Source organism: Triplophysa rosa, linkage group LG13 (genome assembly GCF_024868665.1).
Source record: "Triplophysa rosa linkage group LG13, Trosa_1v2, whole genome shotgun sequence".
NCBI classification, from domain to species: domain Eukaryota; kingdom Metazoa; phylum Chordata; class Actinopteri; order Cypriniformes; family Nemacheilidae; genus Triplophysa; species Triplophysa rosa.
Window position 1 is genome coordinate 21,641,619 of NC_079902.1, and position 10,477 is coordinate 21,652,095.

Genomic DNA, 10,477 nt, shown 5'->3' on the forward strand with positions numbered 1-10,477 from the left:
AAATAATTTCGAAATAGTCTCTTATTTTGGTAACACTTTACAATAAGGTGCTATTTGTTAACAATTAGTTAAAGGGGTCATATGGCGCGAATACGTGTTTTTCTGTGTCTTTGGTGTGTTATAAGTTGCCCATGCATGTATTAGACACGTAAAATTGCGAAACTTAGTATCGGAACAAAATATGCATTCTATCTAAAAGCGAATGCTCACCCAGACCTGCCTGAAACGCCTCGTGTAACCACACCCCCACAAATCTACGTCAGTTGGTGGTTTGATTTGACTGAGACCACCCAAATGTATACGCAAGTAAGGTGGGCGTACCTGTCAGTACAATTGCTTTGGAACCTGATGTTCCAAATATGGTAAGAGGCGTTACAGTTCCGTCACACGCTTGCAGTATTCCACCAATCACTACGCACTGGTTAACTGGCCAATCATAGCACACCTCGCTTTTCAGAGCCATGAGCTTTGTTAAAAATCCACGCGTTTCAGAGAGGCGGAGCAAAGAGAAGATACAAACATGCACGGTATGTGGGAAATACAGCGTTTTTGAACCTTAAATCGTGTATACACATTGCATTACATCTAAAACAATGCATTTTTAACAATCCCGTATAATGCATTGGCTAAAATGAACTAACAATGAACAATACTTATACAGCATTTATTAATGTTGGTTCATATAATTTCAGCATTTATTAAAATCAAACGTTGTCACTGTTAACATTAATTAATGCACCATTAACTAACATGAATAACTATATTGATATGAACTAACATTAACAGGGATTCATAAATACTGAAAAACTAAATTGTTCATCGTTAGCTAACGCATTTACCACTTAACAATTCGCCCCTTATTGTAAAGTGAACGCCTTCTAACGACCTATCAAGAGACTAGCGACCCTGTCCCTGTCTGAACGCACAGTGCAGCAAAAAAGTGGCTTGTAATGTGTAGTTGCAATGCACGTCATTTTTTTCAAAGACTCATTTGATTTTTCTCAAAGCTGAGCATTAGTTTACACACCAAACACAACAATGCAACACGGATATAAACACGTTTTAACACGTCCTTAAAATATTTTAATAAGTTATGTAACTACAGTTAATGTAATAATATTTAGTAAGCTAAAAAAACTTTATGTAAGTAAATAATAATTGGCCATCACCTATGGCCTATAGCTGTGATTTGTGGTATGATTAACAAAAGCACAAAACCTCCTTTCAAGATTTCTCCCAGCATGAGATTTTTCCTCTTCTCTGACTTCTTCTCCACCGTCTATCCCTTATTCCTGGCCTGCTGAATTTTTTTCATGTCTTCCTTCTGTTCTTGCTTAAGTTTGCTTGTCTCTTGTTCAGCTCTGGGCCGCCTGCTCAATGGGGGTGATCTCTGGCATGCTGAAGCTTCTTCCCTTTCTGGACCGCATGACGGTCATCTCCTGTTCCGCCGCCTCATCTTCATCCGACCACTTGTTTTCTTCCTGCAGGTTGTTGCGGGAACCCCCAAAGCCTCCCTTCCCACGGCCCAGGGTGCGGAACTTGGATCGAAACGTGACGAAGGAAAGGCTTTTGCTGCGCTGCTTCTCCCAACGGTTTATCCGATCCTGGAGCTCCGCGTCCCCCTGAAGCTCGTCCAGACAGTTTCGCAGGACGGTCCTGAACAGCTTTGGGACCTCCGGCACCTCGGGCTCAAACTCGGACACGAGTTTACGGAACCTTTTGCACAATTGACATTGAAGACAAGTGAACATTTCAGATCTATATACAATTGAAGCAACACGTACTGCTTTAAGACCTCACTGGTCAATTTTCTTACCTCACAATGACCGGACCACACTGTTGAGGCGGTATCTGAGCACACAGGTCTTGCAGGTCCAGAACATCTCCTGGAGTGAGCTCGTAGGGGACGTGAGGCTGAGGTCCGGCCAGCCAGCTGTAGTCCGCCGAGGAAGAGTTACGCCGTCTACGGCTCTGAGCCTCCTTCTCTAGTCTGATTCGTTCGGTCCGTTTCACCACGGCGCCCAGCTCCAGCATCAAGGTGTTGGTCACCAGCTCCTCTGGGCTACGCTGGCCGGGAACCTTTGGCTCCAGGGAAAACACTACAGACCAGGGAAACATCTGTGGAGGCAAATAGGAAAGAAATGTGAGAAGCAAAATCAGAAGACCATTAAAGGGATAGTTCACCCAAAAAATACAAATTCTGTCATTTGTTCACCCTCGTGTCACTCAAAATTTGTATTTCACTCTTGCTTCTGTTGAACACAAAGAAGATATTTTAAGAAATGGCTCAGTGGTTTTGTTTCTATACAATGAGTTAATGGGGGACAACGTTGTTTGTTTAACAACTTCTTCAAAATATCTTCTTTTGTGTTCCACGGAAGAAAGTCATACGCGAGTGAGGAAATGATCAATTCAAGATTCATCAAAAAATGTTAAGTTTTGGGTGAACTATCCCTTTAACAGAAGGTATATGTATAAATTCAATGCGAAATTATCACAATTATAGTTAATACTGTAGATGTTAAGTTAATTATCTTAATATTTGGCAGACGTGTGAATTCTTTTTGAAGTAAACATATGCACCCATGTTCTCATAGTCAGGGGTGTGGTTTACAATGTTTATCATATTAATAGTTTGAATCAGTTTATTTACACCAGAGTGCAAACAGATTACTGTTTATAACACACACTGTTTGCGAAAAGCAGAAAATATATACTACCTTTCAAATATGGGTTGGATGTTTTCAGATGCTGAAAGTATAATCCTGTTTTTGGTTTTATGATTCAAAGAACAATGTGATACAGCCAAAATACCATAAACTCAAATCCAAGGTTTGGTTTCCACCCTGAGCACTCCAGATGAGCCAGCTCTTCTTCTGTGTGTTGTAGACACTGTAATCCTGTATAAATATACAAACCGGTGATTAGCTCCATGAACATGCACCTCGCATGTGCATGGTTGTGACCTCCTCCTCATCATAAGAAGCTGACTGCACAATATCTCCTTCTGAACAATATGATGCATTATTTGCACATTTATTTGCATTGTTTATGCAATGTTTATTATAGCATTAAGCCTTTACATAACTCGTCATTGCGTATCTGTACGCCGCAGCCTGTGGGGCTTGATCGGTCCAAAAGGTGGGGAGGGTTTCCGCTTAATTCAGCACTTCAGAGTTTTAATCTGCATGTGTGTGATGATCGTGGATTACACTGTGGCCCTACACGCTTCTGAGAAACAAGGGTCCAAAGCGGTGGGGATAATCTGGTTACATACCGCTCATGCTGGTGTTCACAGACCAGTAAGAGTGACCAACAGTGTTGCCTAATGCATGACGGATACCTGAAACAAGGTGTCTAGAAATTAAATATAAAGATAAAAAGGAAATATTAGAAACACGTTGATAGGGGGGGGTTATTTGATGCCATCTCTTCAAATGGTTATGTGGGCTTTTTGAACACTGATTTACCTCAACCTGTGGTTCAATGTCAGATTTTAATACATCATCATCAAAATAATTAATTTGTCCAACGTGCCTTTGTATTAGATGAACATATAACCAACGGTTTGATAATGTGTTGCTTACTCTGACTTATTTATTTATTCAGCAGTTCAGTTTTTTATTTCACATTATACATTAAAAAAAAAAACGAGACAATGATCATTTACATATAAAAATAGCGTAACCGTTTAATGCTCTCCGAAAGATGCTTTTTGTTGTCTTGCATTCTGAGGCCCCGCCTCCTCCCGGCGACGTCATCGACCCCCACGCCTCGCCCGCTGTAGTTCTTCTGACTGAAAGGGCACGAGACGGTGGCCGCGTGCGCTTGGTTTTGACTGTTTAAAATAACGAACGTTAAACGGTCAAACGATTTTGGCGCAAAAAAGAGAGGATTCGTTTTATTTGGTTAACATCTACACAAACGGAGTTTTAAACGTCAGGATCGCTGTGCTTCAAACTTCCCGGTAACGTAAGTGATGCCACATTGATTTATTTCACAGAAAAATCTTCTCGCTTTATCTGACAGGGCTTTAATCTGTTTTTAAATGTTGTCGATACATTATATAAATAAACTCTTTTACTGGTCATATTGCAGCAGCCTGCAAACTCTGTTTTATTTCCTACCCGCCCGCCAGCTGGATTACAAACCTACTATGGCGAGCGTTTATCTAATGAATATTTATAACTTGCATTTCCGCAGCGACCAATCACGCTTCTTTGTTTATATTTATGAGTTAATGCGGCACCATAGTAGGATTCTTAACTTCACTCAATTCAAATCTCTTTCTTTTTTTCACGTGTATAAATAACCATATGATCTTGCAAACATTAGGCAAGTCTGTTTATAAATATGTGTGGTAATCTTTGTAGTCAGGCAGTATTGCCAGCAGTCGCAGTCTGGCGTCAGCTGCATGTGAAAGCTCCATCTTTGATGCTTTGTTTGTAATGTTAATGATAACGACACCTAACCTGGATTTTCACAGTTCAGCGAGATTCATGGGCTGGATTTTCCTCATTCCTCACTGCTGTTGCTGGGTTTGTTTAGCTAAACTAGCAGGCTGAGTTATGGTCAAAAACACAAACTTTCCCTTAGTCTGTTTATGTGTCTCTTTAACGTTACACTTGCCAAACCTTCATTTTATTTGATGTAATTACTTAAAAAGAAATTATTCTCTCTTGCGTTTATGTTTTGCAGTACATGTCCCTAAAGAGGGTTTCCATGAACACTCTTGACAAACACACCCACACAAACACTGTGGTTTTCCCTCTAAAGATGCCAATAAACCGAATCACCTTTCCTTTTGTCATCAATGAATGTTATAAATACGTGAACTGATATTTCTGGTCTGAAACGAGTACAGACAGCTGAGAGCTTCTTCCCCGAGGCAAGGCAGCACACGGGATCACGACTCACGACTCGTGCCAAGTATTAAGAGCTGAAGCAAACTCATGTTTCCTCGCTTTCAGCATTGGAAAATGACCAGCATGCACCAAACTCTTTGAAGCATCGATCTGCGCTCTGTAACCGTCCGCAGCGATGAGTTGGCCCGGGGAGGACTGGACCGTCGGTCTGACGGGTCACGTCCTGCAGAAGGTAAAACAGCTTCAGGCTCAAAATGAAAAGTTGACCAAGGAAAGACAACAGAGACAACTCCAGCTGGACAACTCGGAGGCAGCGCTGCACAAACAGAAACGGAAGGTAGTGATGGTGATCTGACAATGAATTTATTCACAAACAGGTTGTTTAGTCATTCCCTGTGGCTTGTTCGGTCTCTTTGTCACATTGTCGTTCTCAAGTCATCCTCCTTTTTCTCCATCTCTCCGTCAGCATGAGGAGGTGCGTGTGGAGCTGGCTGCGGTTCAGAGGGAGCTGGGAGGAGTGCGCGAGGCAGCGCAGGCGGAGGTGCGGGTCAGGGAACGGCTGGCTCATGAGTTACAGGTTAAAACGGGACAAGTGCACTCGCTGGAAGGCCAACTGGAGTCTTCCAAAAACTCGATACAAAACCTCGCACAGGAGATCAAACGGTGAGGTGCACATGGTCTCTATACACGTTAAAGGGAAACTTTGCACAAAAATGAAAATTCTGTCATCATTTACTCACCTTCCGTTGTTCCAAATCTGTTTAAATTTCTTTGTTCTGATGAACACAGAGAGAGATATTTGGAAGAATGCTTATAACCAAACAGATTTTGCCCCCATTGACTACCATAGTAGGAAAGCAGTGCCCCAGAACTGTTTGCTGTCCTACATTCTTCGAAATGTCTTCTTGTGTGTTCAACAGTATTTTTCCTACTATGGGAGTCAATGGGGGGCAAAATCTGTCTGGTTACAAGCATTCTTCCAAATATCTTTCTCTGTGTACTGTGAACAAAGAAACTTATACAGATTTGGAAGAACCGAAGATGAGTAAATGATGACAGAATTTTCATTTTTGGGTGAAGTATCCCTTTAAACTTTGGCCCGAAGAAGCCAGCCAAAGACAACCGGAGCAGACCCATAACTCTCTCTCTCTCTCTCTCTCTCTCTCTCTCTCTCTCTCTCTCTGTGTAGGCTTGAGGCAGAGCTAGAAAAGCTGGAGAAGGGAAATGGCTCTGGGGATTCCATGTTGTTTTCCACACCTTGTTGGAACATGAGCTCTCCCTGGGACCACAGCGGTACCATCCCTCGCTCTACCTCTATTTGTTTTTCCTGACTTTTGTTTTCTGTCTGTCGGCCTGTCCTCACAATGTCCTTCTTTAGAGATTACCAAACATCCTCTGATAAACTAGGGGAAAGAGTGTTTTGTGACTTATTAAAGGTCCCTTTGGGCTATTACATTGTTTGTCTTTCTGGTCTGTGTTTTATTGGCGGTGCCTAGAATGTGTGTACATGTTCATTTTGCGTGGTGTTGGTGTCGGCGTGTGGGACGGTTATAGAACTATCCGTACGTCATTGTACTTTGACTGTTTTGTAACCTGTTTGAACTCTGCAGGTGGTTTCAGAGCAGAGGGTGATGGCAAAGCGCAGCATGTCAGAGTAAGTCATCCGCGCACGAAGCTCTTTCAAGAGCAGAAACCTGTCGCCTTTCTTATTGAGGATCATTGTTTATAAATGCGTTTCCTTTCAGTCACTTGTTTGACTCGTCTCGTTTCCTCTTGTAGCAGCAGCTGCAGTTTGGAGACATCCCTAAGCCTGTGGTGGGCGGGGCTTCCTTTGCGTTTCCACAGCAACCACAGAAATCCCCACCCATTCGGCATCACGCCCGCCAGTCGGAGGCATCCACCCCCTCCTCAATGTTTCCATGGGAACGGGATGATTTGTGGTCCACTCCCAAAGGACGACCAGCTCCTTGTGTTTCATCCGGTGATGTCATCAAGAGCAATGACTCGGGGATAGAAGAGGCCTTGAGGAACGAGATTGATGGTGAGCTCTCCACACAATATTTGACCAGAAAACCAGGCAAGGTTGAGGTAGGTATCTGTTTATCATAATCAAATTCGGCTGATGTAAGCAAGGCCACAGGGGTGTGACTGCTATTACTAGCAATGTTTAAGTAAATAGAATTAATATTCATTAGCTTGTTTTACACCTTCCACATTTTTTTGATCCTACATTGCATCGTTTCCCTCTTTCTTTTCCTCAGAAATGTGTTATAAAAGTTAAATGCTTTTTCAAAAGGCATTTCTAGTTGCGTTAAAAGGTCCAGTGTATGAAATTTAGCAGCATCTAGTGGTGAGTTTGCGAATTGCAACCAACAGCTGACTCAACCCTCCCTTTCGAACCACTACGGTGGCTGACACAGAACTAAGATGTCTTCGTGTTTTTGCTTCTTTGCTGAAGGAGATAACATCTTTACGAATTTATGATGTAAGGGGGCCCAAACAAACTAATTTGTTTAATAGTCATAAATGAAACCCTCATTTGGTCCAAAGTCATTGTTTGCTCTGTAGCTATGAGAGGCGATGAGAGCATGCTGGTCTACCCCATCAGTGGCGCGGGCAGATTTGTGTAGTGTTTGCATGTGAATGAGGTTGGAGATTTCTACAGCAGTCTGCTGAATGTGAGTACAGAACTAGATTTGCTGTAAGAAGCTGAATGTACAGTATGAGATTAATGTAGTTTTAGCAAAAGCAAGCCAGATTTAGTTTTCCTACCGTGTGCATGTGTTTGCTATTTAACCATAGGAACAGAGGTATGTTTATTTATGAGAATATCTGGTTTATTTACATAAGCAGGCTGATTATTAGTGGATGAAACTGTCAGGTTTCCATTAATGCAAATCCCATTGAAGATCGCACAAAACCCACCCCTTCACAAACAATATGATCTCAGGATTTGAATTTGCGTGATGCATGCTTTTGATTTTTGTAGGCGTGTTTTTGTAATCATGCTGTGATACAATATCAGTTTCCCACAGGGATTGGTTTTACGTAACAAAACAATTGACATGCTTGGCATAGAGACTTTGACCGATACAGGTAGCTCATTATTCTTTTTTGCATATTATGGCTGATTTGAGGGCTGATATAATAAAAGTTAAATCTAGAATGTTATGTGCTGATATTACATCACAACCAGCAGAAAAACGGTATACCTTTAAGAAAACAGCAGTGTTGACCAAAACATATGCATGTCTTGCAGAAACCTGAAGATTTCTAATATTGTGTAAAGTTGTATGTGATTGCTCAACCTCATATCTGACGGTTCTTGGAGGATTAGCAGCTGTTGTGCATGTGGGCTTTAAAGAATGCGTTTAAACGTGTCCCTTCTATACTCAAGTTCAGATTTGCGCAGTTGGCACGAAAGGATCAGGACGTGCAGAAGGGATGGAGCGAGAGAATGAGCGCAGTCGAGACACTAATAAATGATTTTTTCTCTTGCCAGAATTAAATGCGTTTGTTTTGTGCGCTGCCAGCTAGACCGATTTTCAGTGGGTGTGTACGTGCATTCAAGATGGGATGAGTGTTTTTGTGTGAATGCTAAGAATGTTCTCCATTGTTTTGTTGAGTCATCGGGGTTGGTCTTTATTCACACACAGCTGATTGTGATGGATCTCTACAGCTCTACATGGCAGAACTGATTCTCCGTTTAAACACAGTCCTTCAGATGGCTTCCTGCTTGGGAATGTAAACTTCACTGGAATGTAAATTCGCTTCTGGCGACTGTATTAAACAGCCACGGTGTCAGATGATTCGGCAGTCATTTAAAAGGATCATAGTCCACATGTTTATGATGGTTTCCTAAAGTACACTCACAACAGTTCCTTGTATTAAAAACCGTTCAGAGCATTTCAGCCATTTTACACATTGACCCTTGGAATCAAATGAGCTGTTTGTGTTACTGTATGTTTGTGATTGGCTAACGTTAAGAAACAGGTGGCTTTTCACATTACAGTAAGCTCTTGGGAAATGTCAAAGTTATAATGTAAATAATTGATTATCTCTCTCTCTGTTAGGTCTGCGCGTGCGTGTATCAGAGCTGCAGCGCGAGGCACTGTTGGAGTCTGAGCGTTTGAAGGACGTGGACTCTCGTCTGGCTCAAGCTCAAAGAGATATCAACACTAAAGAACAGAGTCTGACACGCACCCAAGACCAGCTGACCCGCGCACAGACCTGCATCACACAGGAGACTGACCGGGTCAGCACACAAATACACCACTGTTGTGTTTCAGCCACATTCATGTCTCAAAGCCAGAGGAAAAGAATCGGTTGAATCTCACATATAAGCATGCAAACCTGCAGTTTGACATTAAAGGGATAGTTCACCCCAAAATGAAAATTCTGGCATCCTTTATTCGTCCTCAAGTCATTCCAAACCTGTATGGATTTCTTTCTTTTGCAGAACACAAAAGAATGAAAAGATGTTTTGAAAAATGTTGGTTAAAGAAAACCGCCGGCCCCCATTGACTTTTGTCTCCATACAATAGAAGTCAATGGGGTCCAACAGTTTTCTTTGACCAATATCTTCTTTTGTGTTTTGCAGAATAGAGAAAGTCATACAGGTTCAAAATGACAAGACGGTGAGTAAATGATTACAGAATTTTTATTTTGGGGTGAACTATCCCTTTAATAATTCTTTTTTTTAATCATCATAACCACGTTTTTTCCTTATGATTTGTCTACCCACATTTGAGTATCATTTTTTTCAGTTTTGTTTCGCTATATTGATGCGTTTGTGTAATGCACCTCTGTGTGTGTAATGTTTGATGTGTGTGTGTGTGAAGGTCCAGGCTGTTGAGCAGAAGGTCAAACAGCTTCAGGAGGAGTTGAAGTGTCAAAGGCAGAATGCAGAATCCAGTCGCTGCAATGCAGAACAGCGCAGGAAGGACATGGAGCGAGAGCACCAGAAGGTGAGACGTGTGTGTTTACTTGACGGTCCTGCTGCAAATCAACCAATCAATCATTTCTAATTCAACATAAATAAATCTTCAGTTTTAGAGCTGGATGTGGTTTGTGTTGTTCAGGAGCTGTTGGAGCAGCAGAGAGAGAGACAAGCTTTGGAGAAACAACATCAGCAGGAGATGAACAGACTCAACCAGGAGATCCAGCAGGCCAGAACCCTCCACAACACACTGCAGGCCCAGCATGATAAGGTACCTGTGCTAGTGGCGCTTGCTTTATTACACGGTTACTTGACACACGAGGAAGTGATTAGAAATGAAACTGATTTGAAGTTGTTTTCAGCGAGCCGTGTAATACATGTGATAAACAGCTTTAGTGCAGTTACATTTTTTATTACTAACTAGAAGTGTAGCATTTTAGCTCTTTATAGTTTCGCTACAGTACTGTAGATTGATCAGTTTGCCAACCTACAGATTCAAAGTAGCATCTCTAGGACTGCAGATACACCCACATTCCTTTCTGGCCTAGAAATCTTTATTCATTTTATTTATATTAGATATTCTTGTTTGAACATTGGTTGAAAATTTCAATTTCTGTCTTTTTTCTCTCTCTCTCTCTCTCTCTCTCTCTCTCTCTCTCTCTCTCTCTCTCTC

The 10,477-nt window shown here is 41.8% G+C and overlaps 2 protein-coding genes across 3 annotated transcripts in view; one reads left to right on the forward strand and one right to left on the reverse strand.

Moving 5' to 3' along the window:
* Positions 1-26: 26 nt before the first annotated feature.
* On the reverse strand, positions 27-2,839 carry zgc:162144 (RD3 domain-containing protein). Its single transcript, XM_057349999.1, has 3 exons — positions 2,721-2,839; positions 1,817-2,118; positions 27-1,716 (listed from the first exon to the last, which is right to left on the reverse strand). The coding sequence occupies exons 2-3, from the start codon at positions 2,116-2,118 to the stop codon at positions 1,356-1,358; spliced, it is 663 nt and encodes a 220-aa protein (XP_057205982.1). The 5' UTR covers positions 2,721-2,839; the 3' UTR covers positions 27-1,355.
* A 959-nt stretch (positions 2,840-3,798) lies between these two features.
* si:dkeyp-115e12.6 (centromere protein F) overlaps positions 3,799-10,477 on the forward strand; it is an 18,630-nt gene continuing 11,951 nt past the window's right edge. Inside the window, exons 1-9 of one of the 2 annotated variants that reach the window (XM_057349389.1) lie at positions 3,799-3,972; positions 4,971-5,202; positions 5,332-5,528; positions 6,055-6,158; positions 6,476-6,519; positions 6,645-6,906; positions 8,939-9,120; positions 9,707-9,832; positions 9,947-10,075. In XM_057349389.1, the coding sequence (XP_057205372.1) occupies positions 5,041-5,202; positions 5,332-5,528; positions 6,055-6,158; positions 6,476-6,519; positions 6,645-6,906; positions 8,939-9,120; positions 9,707-9,832; positions 9,947-10,075 (1,206 nt within the window). In that variant the 5' untranslated portion in view covers positions 3,799-3,972; positions 4,971-5,040. The remainder of the gene's footprint in view (positions 3,973-4,970; positions 5,203-5,331; positions 5,529-6,054; positions 6,159-6,475; positions 6,520-6,644; positions 6,907-8,938; positions 9,121-9,706; positions 9,833-9,946; positions 10,076-10,477) is intronic. The other variant, XM_057349390.1, reaches the window with a different exon arrangement.

Bases quoted from the DNA above. Each gene is read 5' to 3' on its own strand.
- zgc:162144 (XM_057349999.1), bottom strand. From the start codon at position 2,118: ATGTTTCCCTGGTCTGTAGTGTTTTCCCTGGAGCCAAAGGTTCCCGGC. The intron at 1,717-1,816 runs GTAAGAAAATTG...ATTGTGCAAAAG, and splicing joins TGTGGTCCGGTCATTGTGAG to GTTCCGTAAACTCGTGTCCG.